Raw genomic sequence first — 24,062 nt, forward strand, 5'->3', positions numbered from 1 at the left:
GTGTTTAGTTATGTACGTTGGGATCTCAACTCAGAAAGGATGTCTTCGACAGAGTGCGAGGTTGGCATTCGTTGTGCCTCGTGGGGGAGCGGGTTCTCTTGCTCCTGGCTAATGGCGCTAGTTTTTTCTGAAGCTAGCTTCTTCTTGGAGGCTTTTTCCATCGCTAATACTCGAGTCCGGGTAAAAATGTCACCTGTAGTGTCGCCTTTTGTAGCCGCCATGACTTTTTCTTACTAAAGCTAAATGAGTGTGAACTTGGAGTGGAGGTAAGATTAGGAATTGGAAACTACTTGTGCGGAGCTCTTAGTTCATGCGGCCATCTCGTTCAAGGGTCACGTGATCCCCGCCTTACTTTTTTTAACCGTTTATCAATTTTCGAGCAAACAGAATGAGCAGCAGCTACGTTTGGCTACATATGAACTGTTAGTGGAATTCCTGCGAGAGAGTAACAGTTAATGTGATTGGATGTTAATTATTTGTCTAGGCTACCTGTATTTGACATTGTTTTGTTATTTTTCTGGACACTAGATGGTTACATTTTATTTTTGGCAGTGAAACGAGGCTACTCAGGTGAAGAAAAAAAAACTCACCCAAATGTATAGCTCCATTGGAAAATATAAATGGACTGTTTGAAAATGTGAAGAAAATAATATATATAATATATTTTACATTTTTTGTATGAATCACATTTTATATGAAGTATCCCCGACTGCATTGCACTTACCCCTAATTCTCTCCCACCCGGAAGGAACTGAGCTCTAGGATCATGCCTCAGGACTACCTTGCCTGTCCCCAGTCCACCTGGTCATGCTGCTGCCCCAGTCCACCTGTTCCGCCTGCGGCTATGGAACCCTGACCTGTTCACTACTTTGTCCCGGACCTGCTGTTTTTGACTCTCTCTCTACCGCGCCTGCTGTCTCGACCTCTGAGTGCTCGGCTATGAAAAGCCAACTGACATTTACTCCAGAGATTCTGACATGTTGCACCCTCTACAACTTCTGTCATTATTATTTGATCCTGCTGGTCATCTATGAACGTTTGAACATCTTGAAGAACAATCTGGTCTTAATGGCCATGTACTCTTATAATCTCCACCTGGCACAGCCAGAAGAGGACTAGCCACCCCTCAGAGCCTTGTTCCTCTCTAGAGTTTTTCCTAGCCACTGTGCTTCTACATCTGCATTTCTTGCTGTTTGGTGTTTTAGGCTGGGTTTCTGTATAGCACTTTGTGACATCTGCTGATGTATAAAGGGCTTTATAAATACATTTGATTGATTATTTCGATATTGTGATCCACAATAAGAATGTGGAGTAGTTACAGGCCTGTCCCTGAATGGGGGCGATAAGAAACCCCAGATGTTTATCATAGTATACTAAGTAAAGGTGAAGTCTATAACTGCTTTCCCCTGTAACCTTTCTCTCCCCATGTTGGTTTCTTCACACATGTTGTACATGTGTCCCACAATCTACACTCTACACTTTACTTACAAGCGCTTAACCAACAATGCAGTTTTTAGAAAATACCCCCCAAAGAGTAAAAAATCATGTATATAAAAATAAAAAAGTAAATAAGTAAAAAAATCAATTACAAAAAGAAAAGCAAGTGAAAAAAAGTAAAAATATTATGAAAATAATAAACAATAGACAAAACAAACAATATACACACACACACACACACACACACAAAATATAGTACATGAACAATAGCCCTGATACACATCACATTTACAGACACATTTAAATACATCCATAAACAACACAATAACAAACATATATATGTAGACAGTAGATAAAAGTATTACTCATAACAGAACCATGTGAGGTTGTGTGTGTGTGTGTGTGTGTGTGGTGTGTGTGTGTGCGTTTGTGTGTTAGTGAGAATAATCTCTAGAATATTACTCTGCTTTTCTGTGTACGGTGAAGTGGTGTGATCTAAGCATGAAGTGGTGTGATCTAAGCAGACTGTCATCATATAGGAAGTAGAGGGGTTTGTTAGATGGACTGTAGTTGTAGAGAAAGTCACTTGTCTGTGGGGACAGAATGGAGCACACCTTGTTCTGTTTGCTACTATGTAAGTACTGAGTTAGTGTGTTTGTTTATGAACACTAATTACCTCATTTAATAAGAATTTAAGGGAAAAGAGAATAAGACATTAATCAAACTGAAGACAGTTTCATGCTTAAGCTTTGTTTTTGGTGTTTCAGCCCTTATTGAGAAAACATTAGGAAATGTCACTCAAAGGAAATTGCAGCAAATATTGTGTAGAAAGTGACCATTCTACATTTATGTTGCATCTCTGTGAGAACCTGAGATTGTATAGCCGATGCCATGCAGACCTGGTTAGTGTGGTGCTGTACATTTAACCAGGTCTTCACTCAGGACCTAAAGAGTGGTGCCAACTCAGTGGTTGCCAAATGTGCTGTCAATGACAATGAATATAAAATGCAATATTTGTTGGATGTGTTGTAGTATCAAGAAGTGATTATAGTAAATGGTTGAGGGTTCCTACGCTACAGTTATAGTAAACTGTGTTAAGAGATTAATGAGTGGTGTTTTGGTGTTTGTGGTCTCTCTGTGTGCAGAACACGGGAAGTCAGCGGCCATTTAAAGCTGCAGTCCGTAAATCAAACTACAACAGAATGGCCACCCTGACACTTTTTGTGGTATATGGCTGAGGGATGGGGCTAAGGAAATGCATTCATCTACATTGTTTACAATAATTGTCATAAAATAACATTTTTGGGGGTTTATGATGGGATAAGACAGTTGAGGGAATTAAAAGTTATACTCAAGAATAAATGCCCATGATTAATTTAATGATAAAAAGGTGTGTAGAAATCATAGATTGCACCTTTAAAATAAATTAAAGGTGGATTTGGTAATAAGTAACATGAATATGGCATGTTGTTATTTATTTCAACCAAATATTGGAGCAATGTGACATTCTTTGTTGCAGTGCTGAGTACACACATCTACTCTAGACACTCTGAAGATGATGACGGTAGATATTTGTACACTTGATCAAGCCTCCATCTCTTAATGCTTCATCAAACGTTTTATTTGTCATTTTTAAAGCTGCTTTTAGATAGAAATATTTTGTGTTTTGAGTGTCTCAAAATAACATGTGTAAAGAATTTTTTTTCATTCTGGTTTTATTTATTGCAGGACCTGCAATGGCTGTTCTGACCAAACGCCCCAAATCCTCCCAGATATTCAGTGGAGAGTCTGTCACTCTCAGATGTACCATACAGAGGGGAAAAGTCACTGACTGGGAATACACATGGAGCAAGGATGGTGTAGACTTACCCAGTCGTAAGCATAAATATGAGATCAGTGGGGATAATATTTCGAACAGTGTTGACTACAGGTGTCAGGGTACACATATTGGTAATGGGACGTATTCTAGGTGGAGTGATGCAGTCAGACTGACAGTGACAGGTAAGACATCTGATCTCTCATTCACATCAGTCCCTCCTTGTCAATAACCACTTGACATTGGGGCCCAATTTAAGGATGCTATTTTGTCGTTTTAAAAAGTTCTGTCTACTATTGCAGTTAAGATTCTTACTTTAATTAATTCTCCTTTCATGTAATAATTGAAGAAATATGGTGTATGGAACTAAGATCATACTTTTAACTGATTGAAGACGAACTGTTTCACAGCTCTGCCTACAGCCTCAGTGAAGATGGTCACTACCCAGGAGACACTGTATTCTGGAGACACAGTCAAGCTGCAGTGTGTCATATCAAACTACACAGACTGGACGTACCACTGGTTAATAAATAAACAACGGCTTTACAGTCAGACCAGTAAAACCGCCACCATCTCTCTCTCTGATCAGGGTGGTCAATACCAGTGTCAGGGTACAAGGACAAGACGGCCCCAAAATTCATATTTCAGCTCATCTCTCAACATTAGCGTCACTAGTGAGCTCACTATTAATCTTCAATCACTGTTTGGACATTCTGAAATATGAGCAAATGAGGGTACATCTAAATATACTGTATAAACTGTAAATTCTAACTGAATGCAGTCAACATACCCCTATTTAAAATATACTTTAAACAAAACATCACTGCAACAAGCTAAATTATTATAAATGATCCAGATGTTTTGATATTCTGCTCTCTGTTTTCTTATCTCTTCCTGAAATGTGTAGTAATGTTTCACTGGGTCCATTATTTTATTTATTTTCTACAACTACCTCAGTACCTGAAAGTGATTTGCCGTTCTCTCTCCAGGCGTAACTCCTGGACCCTCTACATCAGTCCTAGTAGGAGTGGTTGTGGGCCTGGTTGTTGCTGGTGTTCTACTGGCCATTCTCCTGGTACTGCTGTGTCCATATGAAAAAGCCAAAGGTGAGAATTTTTTATTAATTCTCATTTATCTTTTTGGTTCATGTTTTGAAGAAAAATGTCCAATCACAAAAGTTTAAAACAGTAATGACTTGATTAAGCATAATTGAAAGATTAGTGGAATCTGTGTGGGTAGCTGGACAGGTAGGATGACTGACAGTGAAGGTGAACAGGTGGTCACGTGTCAGGTGACAGAGGAATGGATGAGACTGAGGCAGGAATTCGTGGATTCATGGACGCACAGAACTTCTGGATCAGATGGAGTTAAGGAAGAGAAAGCAGCGAGATCAGGCGATGGCAATTTCCTCCTTTTATGGAGTTGAGATCTGTCGGACATTTCCACCTGACCTAATTAAAGCGCCCCTGGCCCAGCTGAGTAAATGGCAATGAGTTAAAGGAGTATTCCACCAACTCCATGGGCCTTTTCTACAATAATATTATGCATTTCTATTTACAGATTCCTGTTGCAACAGGACATTCTCGTGAGTACACCTGTCTTTCAACTATGTTCCTTTTCATACTGTAAAATATAATCTGTGTGTTTCATGACTATATCTCTCCCTGTAGGCCCCACCAGCTCCAGAGGACCAACCTGGACCCCAAACAGGACCAAGGATCTACCCAGGGCCAGGCTCCTGATGCTGGGTATACATGTCTGCAGCATGGTCAGTCTCTCATCCCAGACCACTGTCACTCTCCTCTCTGTAACTTCACATACTGACTTTTCACTATTAACTTTATATACATGTTACCGTACTCTATGTCCCTAGGCAAGCTGAGGGAAAACAAACCTATTAATCTTTCTCTTTTATTTGGTCAACAGGTGGCGCTAACATCTATGATACAATCACACCCTCAGACAGTAATGACAATGGTACTGGGAAAGGGGGATACCTAGTCAGTTGTACATAACTGAATGCCTTCAAATGAAATGTGTCTTCCGCATTTAACTCTGAATCAGAGAGGTGCAGGGGAGAGGTGCAGGGGGCTGCCTTAATCGACATCCACATCTTCAGCGCCTGGTTAAGAGTGGGTTGCTCAGGGGCAGAACGACAGACATTTACCTTGTCAATTCAGGGATTCGATCCAGCAACCTTTTGGTTATTAACCACTAGGCTACCTGTATGTTAAATTTAGCATGAATACAGTATAGAGTTGTTGTTGCTGTTCTTCATACGTTTAATATGACTAGCATACTAACACTAAGTAGAGATATTAGCGTATTACCTGTATGTTTCAGATGCTGGTGCTGCTACTGCTGAATCAAGTGAGGTCATGTATGCCCAGATTCAACTCAAAGAGTTGGACAAGAAAAATAAAAGTAATTCTCAACTGTTACATAAATTAATACAAAATGTAGCAGTGTTTTTTACTCATCGAATTTGATAAAAACGTACAAATTCTCACCTCCTCCTCCTCAGAAATGCCAGCTGATCCAAAAGAAAATCCATTCTATTCTGAGATCAAGGCATGGAAGACCACAGGTGAGATCCATTCTATAGGTTGGCAGTCAGTGAAATCTAAATGTGTTATTTTGGAGATTTGAAAAAGATGCAGAGTTTTCAATAAGCTAATTCCTTAATTTGTTCACTGGAAATGTCCATTTTCAGCAGCAACTGGACCTGTTGATGTGACCTATGCTGAGGTTGACCTTAAACAGAAGGCCAAAGCCAGGAAGAAGAAAGGTAAGACTGGACATCCCTCCTTCCATATTCCCTCTATCGTAACCTCACACCTCTGACCCCATATTGACTAGCTGCATAATATTCTGTATATAACTGTTATATTATTCTAAAGTTTTATCCTCACCCCTGACAGAAACATCAACCCCACCTGAGGAAGATTCTGTCTATTCTCAAGTGAAGCCAGGTACAGCCTCAGGTAAGACTAATAGCCATATGCTATTGATACTACATATGATACTAATATGGAACTAATGCTCTGATATCAACGTATAATGTAGCTATTTAAAGCATGTCTCTTTGTTTGATTCTAAAGATTTTGTTTGACTGCATGTCCTAAACAACTTGTGCTGCAGGTACTTGAGGGGGTCAGGGATGGAGGGATGGAGAGGATGAAAGGATGGCGGGTTGGAGGGATGGATGGACGGATGGAAGGATGGAAGGACACACACACACACCATAATAAGTAACGAAACAATTCCACACAAAGACATGGGGGAAACAGAGGGAATATATATGTAGTGTGATTAGGGAATGTAAACAAGGTGTGCACGGAAACAAGACAAAACAAATGGAAGAATGACAAGTGGAGCGGCGATGGCTAGAAGGCCGGTGACGTCGACCGCCAAATGTCGCCCGAACAAGGAGAGGAGCCGACTTCAGCAGAAGTCGTGACACCTGTACTTTTACAATATCTTTGCATTGTGCTTTTTTAATAAACTATATTTTATCCACCAGATGGTATGAGTGCTTTCTTACAGTAAATGGATATTGTCATCTTCAACTTTTTCATAAAACATAATTTGGTCAAACCTCCTTTCAGCGTAGTATAGATCTCAGGATCCACAATGTGTGAGTTAAAGGTCAATCTGCTATTTCTGCATCAATTTTTGGACTTAATTATATCTACCCATTGAATCTTGAAGAATATAACATAAATGCCCCAAGAGCAAAGTTCAAAAGCTGCACCCCATCAGCTGAAGACACATTGAGATTTTTCAGAATGACTTTTTTGGGAAGAGTGTGCCTGAAAATAACAGTTCTTCTCGGTTTTATTATGTCATATACTCTGCAGGAGTTCTGAGAATCTAGTAACCTATGTATAAATGACTACCTGTTCTCCCATATTGCCTCTTCATCCTACAGACTGGTCATGACGATTAATGACATTCGTGGTGTGTGACTCTTACTACTATTTCCAGTGTCCCTGCATGGCCTGGAAGGTCACCGTTCCAGTTAGAGGGTTTCTGTGTCTATGTGTTAATGTCTATGTGGTGAGACAGACAGCGGCAGCCAGTTCATTGTCACTGTTCTTGAGAAACAGTCACAGAAAGTGGCATCACCGCAAGATGTTACCTGAAACGTAGAACGGGGGCTTCTATCAGTAACCTGGGACCTACTATCTTCCGAAAAAGTTGGCAGGTGTTTCATGTCCCTCACTGACCTATGAGCATGCAGAAGAAGTCATGCAAACACTTCTGCAGGAATATCTTTATTTTATTTAACCTTTATTTAACCAGGAAGGGCTCATTGAGATTGAAAATCTATTTTTCAAGAGCGTCCTGGCCAAGATAGGCACCACCAAGTCATTACAAAAATTCCAGACAAACAACATGAAAAACTACAAGTAATATCCCCATAGTCTAGTAAAGGCATAAATGTAGCTGATACTAGCCTCATTCTGGCTTCAAATGAAAAACAGACCTTATTCCTAAAATTTAATCCCAATTTCAATTTGTGTAAGTTGTTGTATATGCAATTTAAAAGAGAGGCCATCATCAATTAAAATTACAAGATATTTATATGAGGTGAAAGACCTACACTCGACAATCTCTGCCTTAGAATGACCCACTTCCGGCGCCGACAGATGGCCACCTCGTTTCGCGTTCCAAGGAAACTATGCAGTATTTAGTTTTTTTCCGTGTTATTTCTTACATTTGTACCCCTTGTAATCTTAGGTTTCATTACATACAGTCGGGAGGAACTACTGAATATAAGAGCAACGTCAACTCACCATCATTACGACCAGGAATATGACTCTCCCAAAGCACATCCTGTGTTTTGCCTTCCACCCAGGACAATGGATAGGATCCCAGCCGGCGACCCTAAACAACGATGCCATAAAAGGGGCAAACGAGGAGGTCTTCTGGTCAGGCTCCGGAGACGGCCACATCGCGCACCACTCCCTAGCATACTACTCGCCAATGTCCAGTCTCTTGACAACAAGGTTGATGAAATCCGAGCAAGGGTAGCATTCCAGAGAGACATCAGAGACTGTAATGTTCTTTGCTTCACGGAAACATGGCTGACTCGAGAGACGCTAACGGAGTCGGTGCAGCCAGCTGGTTTCTTCATTCATCGCGCCGACAGAAACAAGCATCTTTCTGGTAAGAAGAGGGGCGGTGGGGTATGCCTTATGATTAACGAGACGTGGTGTGATCATAACAACATACAGGAACTCAAGTCCTTCTGTTCACCTGACTTAGAATTCCTCACAATCAAATGTCGACCCCATTATCTACCAAGGGAAATCTCTTCGATTATAATCACAGCCGTATATATTCCCCCCAAGCAGACACATTGATGGCCCTGAACGAACTATATTTGACTCTATGCAAACTAGAAATCACATATCCTGAGGCTGCATTCATTGTAACAAGGCTAATCTGAAAACAAGACTCCCAAAATTCTATCAGCATATCGATTGCGCAACCAGGGCTGGTAAAACCCTGGATCATTGTTATTCTAACTTCTGCGACGCATATAAGGCCCTCCCCCGCCCTCCTTTCGGAAAAGCTGACCGCGACTCCATTTTGTTGCTTCCAGCCTACAGACAGAGACTAAAACAAGAAGCTCCCACGCTCAGGTCTGTTCAACGCTGGTCCGACCAATCTGATTCCACGCTTCAAGACTGCTTCGATCACGTGGACTGGGATATGTTCTGCATTGCATCCAATAACAACATTGACGAATACGCTGATTCGGTGAGCGAGTTAATTATAAAGTGCATTGACGATGCTATACCCACAGCAATGATTAAAACATTCCCAAACCAGAAACCGTGGATTGATGGCAGCATTCGCGCGAAACTGAAAGCGCAAACCACTGCTTTTAACCAGGGCAAGGTGACCGGAAACATAACCGAATACAAACAGTGTAGCTATTCCCTCCGCAAGGCAATCAAACAAGCTAAGCCGTCAGTATAGAGACAAAGTAGAGTCGCAATTCAACGGCTCAGACACAAGAGGTGTGTGGCAGGGTCTACAGTCAATCCCGGATTTCAAAAAGAAAACCAGCCCCGTCGCGGACCAGGATGTCTTGCTCCCAAACAGACTAAATCATGTTTTTGCCCGCTTTGAGGACAACACAGTGCCACTGACACGGCCCGCTACCAAAACCTGCAGACTCTCCTTCACTGCAGCAGACGTGAGTAAAACATTTAAAAGTGTTAACCCTCGCAAGGCTGCAGGCCCAGACGGCATCCCCAGCCGCATCCTCAGAGCATGCGCAGACCAGCTGGCTGGTGTGTTTACGGACATATTCAATCAATCCTTATCCAAGTCTGCTGTTCCCACATGCTTCAAGAGGGCCACCATTGTTCCTGTTGCCAAGAAAGCAAAGGTAACGGAGCTAAACGACTACCGCTCCGTAGCACTCACTTCTGTCATCATGAAGTGCTTTGAGAGACTAGTCAAGGACCATATCACCTCCACCCTACCTGACACCCTAGACCCACTCCAATTTGCTTACCGCCCCAATAGGTCCACAGACGACGCAATCACACTGCACACTGCCCTATCCCGTCTGGACAAGAGGAATACCTATGTGAGAATGCTGTTCATCGACTACAGCTTAGCATTTAACACCATAGTACCCTCCAAACTCGTCATCAAGCTCGAGACCCTGGGTCTCGACCCCGCCCTGTGCAACTGGGTACTGGACTTCCTGACGGGCCGCCCCCAGGTGGTGAGGGTAGGTAACAACATCTCCACCCCGCTTATCCCCAAAAGGGTGCGTTCTGAGCCCTCTCCTGTACTCCCTGTTCACCCACGACTGCGTGGACATGCACGCCTCCAACTCAATCATCAAGTTTGCGGATGACACCACAGGCTTGATTACCAACAACGACGATGCGGCCTCCAGGGAGCAGGTCAGGGCCCTTGGAGTGTGGCGTCAGGAAAATAACCTCACACTCAACGTCAACAAAACAAAGGAGATGATAGTGGACTTCAGGAAACAGCAGAGGGAGCACCACCCTATCCACATCGACGGGACAGTAGTGGAGAGGGTAGTAAGTTTTAAGTGCCTCGGCGTACACATCACGGACAAACTGAATTGGTCCACCCACACAGACAGCGTTGTGAAGAAGGTGCAGCAGCCTTAGGAGGTTGAAGAAATTCGGCTTGTCACCAAAAGCACTCACAAACTTCTACAGATGTACGATCGAGAGCATCCTGTCGGGCTGTATCACCGCCTGGTATGGCAACTGCTCCGCCCACAACCGTAAGCCTCTCCAGAGGGTAGTGAGGTCTACACAACGCATCACCGGGGGCAAACTACCTGCCCTCCAGGACACCTACACCACCCGATGTCACAGGAAGGTCATAAAGATCATCAAGGACCACAACCACCCAAGCCACTGCCTGTTCACCCCGCTATCATCCAGAAGGCGAGTTCAGTACAGGTGCATCAAAGCCGGGACAGAGACACTGAAAAACAGCTTCTATCTCAAGGCAATCAGACTGTTAAACAGCTACCACTAACATTGAGTGGCTGCTGCCAACATACTCAACTCAACTCCAGCCACTTTAAGGAAAGAGCTTTTTCCAGCCATGCTCCTACAGGCGCACGAGTCGAGGTACGGGCAGTTCAACATTTAATGAACAGACATGAAACAAGACAGGCACAGTGTCAGCACACGGGGAAACAAGGACATGACAATCAATGCAGCAGCAGGGAATAGAGCGGGGAACCAGACAGATACAGGGGAGGTAATGACGGAGGTGATTGAGTCCAGCTGAGTCCAATAATTGCTGATGCGCGTGATGGGGGAAAGGCAGGTTGTGTAATGATGGTGGCGGGAGTGCGTAATGCTGGGGAGCCTGGCACCTTCAAGCGACAGAGAGGGGGAGCGGGAGCAGGCATGACACCTATAGAACATTAGTCTCATATTGGCAACACTGGCTCTGGTGTGATGGCTATGAGAGTCTATAATGAAATTAAAATAAAGAGACAGGTAATTGGGGGAAATGTCATGTTTCACTTTAAAAACCATCAACAGTTGAATCTGCACCACCATCAGGTCAACTGGAAGCCAGTTCAGTTCCCTGAAATGATTAGGACCAACATGCGTCCCTATGGCTGAGCTTGAGTATAATTCTAATCAGTTTGTTTTGGCCATTTGAAGTTTGTCATTCAGATTTTTTGTTATGCCACTGAACCATGAGATACAAGATTAGTCATACTGGCACTGTATCAGAGATGTTGCCAGGGTCTTCATCGTCTCTATATCCAGGAACTTGGCCTTCAGAGCCACAAGCTCGCATGTCATGTGCTGCTCCAGTTCAAATCCCCAAAAATCGAATTATTGTTTCTATTACATAATAAGATACATTGCCAGTTGCAGTTGTCTTAAATTCTTCAATGAACTATAATTGTATTTTGTTCTTAATATGTTAATACGTCTTACGTTGTCATACTAGCCGGATTAATAAGAATAAATGATATGTTCCTTGGAGAACACAGAATGATCAAGCTATTGAGTAACAGAAGATCAGAGACCATTGACAGCCATTTTACCAGTAGGTATAGTAACTTGTCATCTTTCATGTTCAACAACACACCAATAACATGTGACAACAGGAAACACAGCAGGTCAAAAGCAAGCTTACCTTCTGGCCAGGAAGGTCTTCCACATCACTAAAAACGGAAAGACAGCATCCCTGGGTGGGCTCAAATCACCAACTTTTAAATTAACAGTCTAACGCGCCATCCAATTGCACCACAGAGACTTGTGGTTATACTGACCCTCAGAAGGCCAAAGTCTCATGGAAGCTCACTTCAAGTTAGGAAGGGTCAGTTCACATCTCGACAATCGGAAAAATGTCATCCCTGGGTGGATGACTGTCAACCTTCAGATTGACAGTCAAACACACTAAATGATTGCACTTGAGAGGCTTGTGTTGGCATTGACCCTCAACAGGCCAAAGTTACAGGGAATCTCATGACAGGTCCAGGATGTCACATCCACATCATGGAGCACAACAAACTGAAAACTCTCATCCCTGGGTGGGCTCGAACCACCAATCTTTAGATTAACAGTCTAAGACGCTAACCAATTGCACCACAGAGACTTGTGATGAGTTTGACCCTGACGCTTGATCGCTGGCCATCCGTGCTCTCATCCAACTGAACATGGAGTTTACGAAACAACAACACTTTGTTCCAATGGTTGTGTTAACGTGCATCGAAAGTGCAGCAACATTTTCAAGGAAGTAGCCCTGTAGTTTTCTAATGTTTGTTAGCTTTTTGAATGGCCTTAAAAGGGCAAAAATGTAGCGCAATATTCGCCAGCGCAACATTATATTAAAAGGCATCTGGCAGGAGTAAATTCAGCCACAATCACAAATATATTCTGATAAATATATATTTTAAACAACTGCATTTTCACAAATGTAATATATAATCGCCAAGCCCATTCAAAATAATTAGGGGACTGACTCCGGAAGAATGATGTAGTGGCGAGTCACTTTCATGGCGTATAGGCATACATATACACACAAACACACTGGACCAACATTGTCCTTCAAGTGAGATAAATATAAATGCTAAGGCTTTTCATGCCAGATTGACATTATTTACGTTGTCATACTAGCCAGATTAATATGAATACAGGTGCTAACTGATTGCGCTAGAGAGGCTTTTCGTGGTATTGACCCTCAGCAGGCCAAGTTGTTCAGCACTATTATGGCTTCGGGGTAGAAGCTGTTAAGGAGCCCTTTGGTCCTAGACTTTGCGCTCCGGTACCACTCTACATGCGGGAGCAGAGAAGACAGTCTATGACTTGGATGACTGGAGTCTCTGACAATTTTATGGGCTTTCCTCTGACACCGCCTATTATATAGGTCCTGGGTGGCAGGAAGGTTGGTCCAAGTGATGTACGCACTACCCTCTGTAACACCATACTTTCAGATGCCGAGCAGTTGCCATACTAGGCGGTGATGTAACCGGTCAGAATGCTCTCGATGGTGCAGCTGTAGAACCTTTTGAGGTTCTGGGGACCGATGCCAAATCTTTTCAGTCTCCTGAGGAGGAAATGGTTTTGTCGTGCCCTCTTCACAACTGTCTTAGTGTGTTTGGACCATGATAGTTTGTTGGTGATGTGGACACCAAGGAACTTGAAACTCTCAACCCACTCCACTACAGCCCTGTCAATGTGAATGGGGTCCTGTTCAGCCCGCCTTTGTCTGTAGTTCATGATCAGCTCCTTGGTCTTGCTCCCATCGAGGGAGAGGTTGTTGTTCTGGCACCACACTGCCAGTTCTCTGATCTCCTCCCTATAGGCTGTCTCATCGTTGTTGGTGATCAAGTCTACCACAGTTGTGTCGTCAGAAAACATAATGATGGTTTGGGAGTCGTGTTTGGGCACGCAGTCGTGGCCAAACAAGAAGTGCTTAAGTTGATTAACAAAAACTACACAAGTGAACTTAACTACATGACCAATTACTAAAAAAAACAGCAAGCAATAAATAATGACAACAGCGATTACTCACAGTACTAACAAGATACCCACCCTACATGATGACAAGACTACTGAGCTCTATAAGTATTGGGGCAGTGGCCCATTTTTATACATTTTTTGGCTCTGCGCTCCAGCACTTTGGATTTGAAATGATGCAATGCTACCATGACCACGGATAGCCTTGAATGAATCGTGAATAACAATGAATGAGAGTTACAGGCGCACTAATACCATTCCCCCAAGACATGCTAACCTTACAATAACAGGGGAGGTTAGCTTTTTTTGTGGGGTGTGATATTGATGCCTATAACTTTCTCACTCATCATAATTCATTCAGGATGATCCGTAATCATGGTAGCATCCACATTAATGCAGTGTTTAGAAACATATTCTATACTCATTTACAATAACAGTGACAAATGCATCCAGCAAGTTTGTAGACTCACAAGCTTGATTTAATCATTGCGGGAGCAAATACTAAACTTTTGACTACTTTAAATACATAAGTGAATTTGTCCCAGTACATTTGGTCCCCTAAAATGGGGGGACAATGTACAAAAAGTACTGTACTTTCTAAACAGTTCACCCGATATGGATGAAAATACCCTCAAATTAAAGTTAAGTCTGCACGTCAGTCCATTGTATCATTTCAAATCACAAATGCTGGAGTAGAGCCAAAGCAACAACACAAATGGTCACTGTCCCAATACTTTTGGAGCTCACTGAAGTTTGTCATTTAGCATAAACACTCAAGGAATAAAATGATATAAAACAGAGTTTATTTATAGAAGAAATACAGTTAAAGTGCACATTAGCATAGCACTTCAACCAGACACTCTGGCTCTCCGACAGGTCACAGATACGTTGGTTCAAACATTTATTTTCAAAATGCCTGTGCTGTTGCAACATTCCATTGCTACTGTGACAAAATCTTCTGCAGGGTGATGCCAAGCATCAAGTTTGTTTGCAATCAATCATCTAACAATAACCCATGTAATGAAATACATCTGTGACATGTGTGAAATATGCCCCTGGTGGTGCAGTTCTAGCCACATTGTATCATTTTTTGGGGGTTTGTACCTGTTTTGTATCAGCACAACTGAAGCCCATGTGATACAATAAAGACAAAGAATGGTCTTTTCATTTGCTTTTTTTATTTTATTTAACCAGTAAAGCTAGCTGAGAACAAGTTCTCATTTACAACTGCGACCTGGCCAAGATAAAGCAAAGCGACACAAACACATGGGATAAACAAGCGTATAGTCAATAACACAATAGAAAAGAAAAGTCTATATACAGTGTGTGCAAATGGCGTGAGGAGGTAAAGCAATAAATAGGCCATAGTAGCGTAGTAAATACAATTTAGCAAATAAACACTGGAGTGATAGATGAGCAGATGATGATGTGCAAGTAGAAATACTGGTGTGCAAAAGAGCAGAAAGGTAAATAAAACCAATACGGGGATGAGGTAGGTAGTTGGTTGGGCTATTTACAGATGGGCTATGTACAGCTGCAGCGATCGGTTAGCTGCTCAGATAGCTGATGTTTAAAGTTAGTGAGGGAAATATAAGTCTCCCTTCAGCGATTTTTGCAATTCGTTCCAGTCATTGGCAGCAGAGAACTGGAAGGAAAGGAGGCCAAAGGAGGTGTAGGCTTTGGGGTGACCAGTGAGATATACCTGCTGGAGCGCGTGCTACAGGTGGGTGTTGTTATCGTGACCAGTGAGCTGAGATAAGCGGGAGCTTTACCTAGCATAGGCGTATAGATGACCTGGAGCCAGTGGGTCTGGCAACAAATATGTAGCGAGGGCCAGCCGACTAGAGCATACAGGTCGCAGTGGTGGGTGGTATAAGGGGCTTTGGTGACAAAACGGATGGCACTATGATAGCAAACTGGATGCAGTCTGAGTAGAGTGTTGGAAGCAATTTTGTAAAGGACATCGCCGAAGTCGAGGCGGCATGAGTGAACGAGGCTTTGTTGCGAATATGAAGCCGATTCTATATTCAATATTGGATTGGAGATGTTTAATATGAGTCTGGAAGGAGAGTTTACAGTCTAGCCAGACTGTAGTTTGTAGTTGTCCACATATTCTAAGTCAGAACCGTCCAGAGTAGTGATGCTAGTCGGGTGGGCGGGTGCGGCAGCGAACGGTTGAAAAGCATGCATTTGGTTTTACTAGCGTCTAAGAGCAGTTGGAGGCTACGGAAGAGTCGGCCCGAGAATTGAACCCTGTGGTACCCCCATAGAGACTGCCAGAGGTCCGGACAACAGGCTCTCCGATTTGACACACTGAACTTGGTCTGAGAAGTAGTTGGTGAACCAGGCGAGGCAGTCATTTGAGAAACCAAGGATGTTGAGTCTGCCGATAAGAATGTGGTGATTGTGATTGACAGAGTAAAAATCCTTGGCCAGATCTATGAAGACGGCTGCACAGTACTGTCTTTTATCAATGGCGGTTATGATATCGCTTAGTACCTTGAGCGTGGCTATGGTGCACCTGTGACCAGCTTGGAAACCAGATTGCACAGCGGAGAAGGTATGGTGGGATTCGAAATGGTCAGTGATCTGTTTATTAACTTGGCTTTCGAAGACTTTAGAAAGGCAGGGCAGGATGGATATAGGTCTATAACAGTTTGGGTCTAGAGTGTCACACCCTTTGAAGAGATGCTTGTTGAAGATAAAGGCAACGCAGAAATACTTTCACAACTGAATGAATTGTACACAGTAGCTTTTGTCCCACTCTCTCCTTCCCTTCCAATCTCTCCCCCTCCTCCCTCACACACTGACAAAAACCAGGCGTGCAGAGTAAGCCAGATCTGCCAGGTAGAGCAGGAAGTTGAGAGCGGTGAGAACTGCAACCATCAACAGTGTTGGCTGCTGCCGGGTTTGGATGTGGCTGTAACTCTTGTCAAACTGGAACACGGGCCAGATGATGGTGGCGGTCAGGTACATGACAACAGCCAGCAGGCCATAGGCTGACAGGAAGCGTGTGAAGGGGAACGGGAGAAAGCCGGTACACTCCCCGACACACAGCACCACCACGGCTGCCGACAGGATGAAACAGACACAGTAGACCGCCATGCACCACTTGAGCGCTGCGTGATGATCGTACGACACCGGGTCGCTGACCAGCATGAAGATGATGCAGGCCACGAAGGTCTGGCACACCTTGAGCAGGCCTGGAGACGTGGCCATGTAGCCCACCACCTCGCCTGGCTGCGCCCGCGTCAGGGTCACCTCCCACAGGTAGGCCACGGTGGCCAGGCAGGAGAAGACGGTGGAGGCGATGCGTCTGTCCCGGGCCTCCCCGTGGTTCTGCTGGCCCTTGAGGAAGTAGACAGGGAAGATGACAGAGGCGGAGAAGCAGAGCAGGGTGGCGTAGCAGGCCATGGTGATGGGAAAGTTTTTCCAGGAGACAGGGGCTCGGGCCTGGAGGCCAAAGTGCTCCACCAGCAGTACCAGCAGGGTCATGGAGAAGCTGAAAGCCCAACAGAACACACACCAGTCTGCTAACCCGTGGGAGAGAGAGGCCTCACGGGCCACCACACTGAAGGCCACGCAGGAGAACAACTGTGCAGCCACACGCACCCACAGCAGCTGGGAGGTGGGCAGCACAATCAATGGCATGGTGGGAGGTGTTATACTGTCAAGTTATACAGGGGAGTGGGGAATATGTACTGTAATATAGCTGAACACCGTAATAGTTCTTGTTCTGGCCCTTCCTCAGATACAATTAAAAGACTCTGAACTTGTCCTGTTCTCATCCAGGGTTCTGCAAGGAGATAAAGAAACAAAGCAAGATTTAGGGGCCAGGCAAATCACAGAACATCCCAATTTAGAAATACAGTATAACACAAAAGTGAGTACACCCCTCACATTTTTGTAAATATTTGAGTATATCTTTTCATGTGACAACACTGAAGAAATGACACTTTGCTACAATGTAAAGTCGTGAGTATACAGCTTGTATAACAGTGTACATTTGCTGTCCCCTCAAAATAACTCAACACACAGCCATTAATGCCTAAACCGCTGGCAACAAAAGTGAGTACACCCCTAAGTGAAAATGTCCAAATTGGGCCGAAATAGCCATTTTCCCTCCCCGGGTACATGTGACTTGTTAGTGTTACAAGGTCTCAGGTGTGAATGGGGAGCAGGTGTGTTAAATTTGGTGTCATCGCTCTCACACTCCCTCATACTGACTGGTCATTCGAAGTTCAACATGACACCTCATGGCAAAGAACTCTCTGAGGATCTGAAAAAAATAATTGTTGTTCTACATAAAGATGGCCTGGGCAATAAGAAGATTGCCAAGACCCTGAAACTGAGCTGCAGCACGGTGGCCAAGACCATACAGCGGTTTAACTGGACAGGTTCCACTCAGAACAGGCCTCGCCATGGTCGACCAAAGAAGTTGAGTGCACGTGCTCAGCGTCATACCCAGAGGTTGTCTTTGGGAAATAGATGTATGAGTGCTGCCAGCATTGCTGCAGAGGTTGAAGGGGTGGGAGGTCAGCCTGTCAGTGCTCAGACCATACGTCGTACACTGCATCAAATTTGTCTGCATGGCTGTCGTCCCAGAAGGAAGCCTCTTCTAAAGATGATGCACAAGAAAGCCCGCAAACAGTTTGCTGAAGACAAGCAGACTAAGGACATGGATTACTGGAACAGAGCATGATCACCTCCCTTCGGAGACTGGGCCGCAGGGCAGTAATTCCAACATGATAACGACCCCAAACACACCTCCAAGACGACCACTGCCTTGCTAAAGAAGCTGAGGGTAAAGGTGATGGACTGGCCAAGCTTGTCTCCAGACCTAAACCCTATTGAGCATCTGTGGGGCATCCTCAAACGGAAGGTGGAGGGGTGCAAGGTCTCTAACATCCACCAACTCCGTGATGTCGTCATGGAGGAGTGGAAGAGGACTCCAGTGGCAACCTGTGAAGCTCTGGTGAACTCCATGCCCAAGAGGGTTAAGGCAGTGCTGGAAAATGATGGTGGCCACACAAAATATTGACACTTTGGGCACAATTTGGACATTTTCACTTAGGGGTGTACTCACTTTTGTTGCCAGCAGTTTAGACATTAATGGCTGTGTGTTGAGTTATTTTGAGGGGACGGCAAATGTACACTGTTATACAAGCTGTACACTCACTACTTTACATTGTAGCAAAGTGTCATTTCTTCAGTGTTGTCACATGAAAAGACATACTCAAATATTTACAAAAATGTGAGGGGTGTACTCACTTTTGTGATACACTGTAAATAAAAATGAAACCATTGTGAGATTGTGAAACTGAAACCGTTAACACGACTCTCAGTTCTACATACACGAGAGCAGTTCTTGAAAACGGTTCCCAGTCACTTCTTCCCTGCATGTCCCTCCCTCCCCAGAGAGATGCCTGATTACATGCTCTCCTAGTTTAAGTACACACATTACATCAACATGGCTTGACTCGCAGTTCTAAGTTTAAATGCTTGAGAGAATTGTATTCACTACGACAATACGTGCTAACAAATTGAAAGAAATACGTTTTTTTGTACGTATGGGAAATTTCAGGGACTTTTTATTTCAGGTCATGAAACATGGAACCAACACTTTACATGTAGTGATTATATTTTTATTCAGTATAATTTAAAGATCCATACTAAGTATTGGATCTTTAAAATACAGCTTTTTCATGACCCTGCAGTTTACCTATACAATGTCTGATGGTGAAGTAAACAAAATATATAAATGAGCTCTCCACAATGAATTTCAATAGAAAACTAATAAAAATAGTCAAGCTCCGGCAACCATGGAAAAGTAAATACCTGTCTATTTACAGGAAAAAAAATGACACTGATGAACTCCTTAGTCATATCTTAGCTTACTTCACTTACGTATGGCCTTGCCTACCCCTGATGATTTGTATTTCAAATCATATGAGCAAAAAAAAATGTTTTCTTTTATCTGGGATGCTAAACCAGACAAGATAAAGCGTGCCCATCTATATAATGAATATAAACTGGGTGGGTTGAGATTAAATATAAAAGCTCTAAACCTCTAAAAGCTTCACTTATACAAATATTTTACTTGAATCCAAAATGGTTCTCAAGTAGATTACTAAGAAAAACTTGTTTAAAAATTGAATTTTGTGCAGATTGCCACGTCTCATTTTCGATTATTTGAAAATTAAACCTTGTTGAAAGTATCTCTTGTTGAAACAAGCATTGCAGAGCCTGGCATGTTGGGGGCTTGGGCCGATAGGTTGCTGGTTCGGGTTCCCGATTTAACTTGGTGGGAGATCTGTCGACGTGCCCTTTGGCGGGGTGCTTTGACCCTGATTGCTCCTGTGGGTTGCTCTGGATGGGAGTGTCTGCTAGATGACTGAATGTAACGTAAATGTTGAGCGGCTTCACTGCAGGTAGATTGTATGTTTTAATATTTAATACATTTGAACAAAAACTAGAGTTTCTATTAGACAAATTCAGGTAAGTCCCTCCCTGTTTAGTTTCCGTTTAAGAAACATTTCGCATCAGAATCGGCGGAATGAATACACCCCTAACCAGTGCAAAACCTTTTCGCTATGGTGTAAAATGTTTTCGCTACGGTGTGCACAAATGAATTTTGTTCAACCCAGCTCTTTAGGGTTGTTAGGCCTACTAATTGATTACCACATCCCCCCCCTCCTGGTCACATGTTATAATCCTCCAGTAGGTTACACTTATCGGTAACACTTTATTTGGATAGTCCATCTGTAGATCCTCTACAGACTATATATAGTCTATCAGAAAGATTTCAACTAACTATCTACTAACCCTAACCTCAACACCAACCCTTATCAACACGATATTGTTGATAGTACAGTATGACCATCTGTAAAGCATCTACAGATGGATTACCCGGACTATCCAAATAAAATGTGACCCACTTCTCCTCACACTAAGAAAGATATAGCAGTCAGAGAGAAAACATATATTCTAGCTGTGACTTGTACTAGGCTAGGGAGTATGCACACAGTAATGAGGAAATAAAAAAACTGTGAATTCAGACTGAATTGAGAAGGCATTTCCTCCTTGACGTCATCGCTCTCTATTGGCATTGGTGTTCACTGTCAGTCACACAGCATCATCATCCCTTTTCGTTGGGCCAAAGCTAAGATCCTAAGACTTCGAGACACGTCTGCATCCCAAATGGTACCCTATACCCTACACAGTGCACTACTTTTGACCAGAGCCCTATGGACGTGGCCTTTGACTCATATTTAATATACTCATGACCTGAATGCAAGGTACACTGATACTTCAGTCATCCTCATCATATGCTTGTCAGTAACACATTGACTTCCTCTTCAGTGTGTCAAGCTCTAAACCTGGCTTCTTTAAGGCTTTGTTGCTTTAAGTACTTCTTTACTGAGTCTATTAGCCAGAGGAGAGCTTTAAAAGAGCCTCCCTTCCTCTCTGGCCGCGGAAGAAAAACAGGAAGCTGAACTAATGACTCCATCTCACATCTACAGGGGCCCAGATACTACTAGCCTACTGTACCGTAGACCTAGTCCACATGGAAATGACAAGTTTGTGATATAAAACTGGGTTACACAAACCTTGGGCTTGTTTACTGGACCCAGATTAGACCAAAGCTACTCCTAGACGAGTCCAGAACTAGGATGAATCTGTGTCTGGGAAGCTGGCCCACATTGTCAATACCATATTCCATTTCTCTTTTAGATGGGGTCCGAGTTACTCACATCTGGAGGCTGGGGAACAAAACTAAACTGAGGTGAAATGGGGGTTAGGAGGATGTGATGGGTGCAGTTATGGTATGTGCCCAAGTCTCCCTCTCTCTCTCTCTTGAAAAGGAAGTATTGCAATATTCTTAGCAGGAGAGTGCTGGTTTTATTGTTTATTTTCATGCCAGTGAGAAATTCCCTATGAATATTTTATTTAGAATTTAAATGATTCTAATATTGGCAGGATGTTCAAACTGAAACACATGGGGAGAAATGTTCCTCAAAGCATGACCAGACTTGTTGATGGTATTTCCAACACATACGGATCATCAATGATGAGTGAGTGAGTGCACAAGCGTAAGGGCTGTGGCCGACGCGACGCGCTGCACCTATAAGTAGATTAATGCTATGGTATCTGAGGCATTCTCATTGGACTAAAAATAGAAAGTAACGGTATTTTCTGTACCTTCTTTCTAATCTTCACTGGAATAGAAATAGCATTTTAAAGAAGAACGGTTATTCTTACCTCTGATCTCGCATGGTCTTCTTCCTTCCTGTTACCGTTTTGGAGCCGGGGCGCGCACTTTTACGCTCGCGACCACTTCGTCTACAGGTAACTGCCAAAATAATGGAAACACTTGAGTAAAAGTAAAGATACCTTAATAGAAAATGACTCGAGTAAAGTCACCCAGTAAACTCCTACTGGAGTAAAAGTAAAAAAGCATTTGGTTTTAAATATACTTAAGTACCAAAAGTAAATGTAATTGCTAAAATATACTTAAGTATCAAAAGTAAAACTATAAATAATTTCAAATTCCTTATATTAAGCAAACCAGACGGTACCATTTTCTTGTTTAATTTTTTTTTACGGATAGCCAGAGGCACACTCCAGCATAATTTACAAACAACACATGTGTTTAATGAGTCCGCCAGATCAGATGCAGTAGGGATGACCAGGGACGTGTGAATTATACAATTTTCCTGTCCTGCCAAGCATTCAAAATGTAATGAGTACTTTTGGGTGTCAGGGAAAATGTATGGAGTAAAAAGTACATTCTTCTTTTCAGGAATGTAGTGAGGTAAAAGTAAAAGTCATCAAAAATATAAATAGTAAAGTCGGGTACAGATACCCCAAAAACTACTTTAAAGTATTTTTACTGAAGTACTTTACACCACTGGATACAATGCATATTGAACGCAAGTGCTTCCACACAAGTGTGTGGTTCCTCATTTAAATAAGAATTGTATATCCCATTATGCTTAGGGTCATGTATAGAATGCTGGGCAGGACATTATTTGGACTACCATGGGTATGCCCCCATGGGAAGATAATGCCTCCATCCACAGGACACGAGTTGTCACTGAATGGTTTGATATGCAGGAAAATGATGTAAACCATATGACATGGCTGTGTCCGTCACCAGATCTCAACCCAATTGAACACTTATGGGAGATTCTGGAGTGGTGATTGAGACACCATTTTCTACCACCATCAACAAAACACCAAATTATAGAATTTCACGTGGAAGAATGGTGTCACATCCTTTCAATAGAGTTCCAGACACTTGTAGAATATATGCCAAGGTGCATTGAAGCTGTTCTGGCTCCTGGTGGCCCAATGCCTCATTGTGACACTGTATGTGGATGTTTCCTTTATTTTGGCAGTTACCAGTAGCTCAGAGAAGAACTGGGCAAGTTCGATTATGCTGAACCGCGGGGCAACGGTCTATGGCTGGCGCCCTTCTCAAATCGAACAGTCAGCATGGTGCATCGTCCACGAAGATACATCTCTTTCCCATAATATATATATAATAAGTATATACACACACACACGTATATATTTGAATTTTCAAAATAGTTTTTATTGGGAAGGCAAATCATGCGTTTTTATCAAACACAATCACTTTTGCATGTGAAAACACAGAAAATCATACTCATTCTCCACGTGCTTAATTATGTCACTTTTGTTTTGAGCTGACTTCATCTTGGGCTTAAAAACGGGGCACCTGGCACACGCCCGGGTGGCAGCCCGGTTCCTAAACGAAGGCAATCAACATTCACTGTGTGCAAAACACGCCTATCCAGGCGCCCGGGACAGATTAATCGAATCCCCTCACTTTCTCACAAACTCCACGCCAAATTTGGTCATATGTCTCATTTATAGTAGGTCATGCCTGGAACTGGAATTGGGGGCTTAACCAGGGGCACGTTCAGCAGGACAATATTTTGGAACAGTTATAAATAATGTTAGGCTATGTATAACAAACGTGTGTCTTGGACATGGAGAACAAGGAATCATGTTGGCTCTACTGATGGCATTTCCTATCTGCAATGTTCGACAACGTTTGGCTAATGATCTTGGCCCAGATGTGTGTGGATAAGTGGTGGAAGCTGTTTGAAGGTATGGGGAGGCATCGTCTGCTGAAACAGTTTCCATCAGGTCCAGAGTTTCAGCAATAGTTTTAACAATAGTTGCTAAAATTAGTCTACACTAAAGCCAATACTATCGCCATCTACTGGCAGTGGTTAGTCCCTACCACCGACATGTGAACTCCTTTTCTTTCCTATATT

General features: G+C 43.0%; 2 protein-coding genes and 1 non-coding gene across 3 annotated transcripts; 1 reads left to right on the plus strand and 2 right to left on the minus strand.

The window, feature by feature from the left end:
* Nucleotides 1-1,992: 1,992 nt before the first annotated feature.
* Nucleotides 1,993-6,775, plus strand: LOC139378898 (uncharacterized). Its single transcript, XM_071121488.1, has 12 exons — nucleotides 1,993-2,071; nucleotides 3,166-3,438; nucleotides 3,664-3,927; nucleotides 4,243-4,359; nucleotides 4,814-4,838; nucleotides 4,924-5,021; nucleotides 5,180-5,230; nucleotides 5,597-5,677; nucleotides 5,778-5,840; nucleotides 5,970-6,041; nucleotides 6,175-6,237; nucleotides 6,395-6,775. Exons 2-12 carry the CDS (start codon nucleotides 3,174-3,176, stop codon nucleotides 6,400-6,402), a joined length of 1,107 nt encoding a protein of 368 aa, XP_070977589.1. The 5' UTR covers nucleotides 1,993-2,071; nucleotides 3,166-3,173; the 3' UTR covers nucleotides 6,403-6,775.
* Nucleotides 6,776-12,317: 5,542 nt separating this feature from the next.
* On the minus strand, nucleotides 12,318-12,391 carry trnan-guu (transfer RNA asparagine (anticodon GUU)). The gene has a single exon. It is a non-coding gene; the product is annotated as a tRNA-Asn (tRNA).
* Nucleotides 12,392-14,913: 2,522 nt separating this feature from the next.
* Nucleotides 14,914-22,069, minus strand: LOC139378899 (myeloid-associated differentiation marker homolog). The gene is made up of 2 exons (XM_071121489.1): nucleotides 22,018-22,069; nucleotides 14,914-17,551 (listed from the first exon to the last, which is right to left on the minus strand). Exon 2 carries the CDS (start codon nucleotides 17,404-17,406, stop codon nucleotides 16,555-16,557), a length of 852 nt encoding a protein of 283 aa, XP_070977590.1. The 5' UTR covers nucleotides 17,407-17,551; nucleotides 22,018-22,069; the 3' UTR covers nucleotides 14,914-16,554.
* Nucleotides 22,070-24,062: the final 1,993 nt, after the last annotated feature.

The sequence above is a fragment of the Oncorhynchus clarkii genome, chromosome 21, assembly GCF_045791955.1.
Source record: "Oncorhynchus clarkii lewisi isolate Uvic-CL-2024 chromosome 21, UVic_Ocla_1.0, whole genome shotgun sequence".
NCBI classification, from domain to species: Eukaryota; Metazoa; Chordata; class Actinopteri; order Salmoniformes; family Salmonidae; genus Oncorhynchus; species Oncorhynchus clarkii.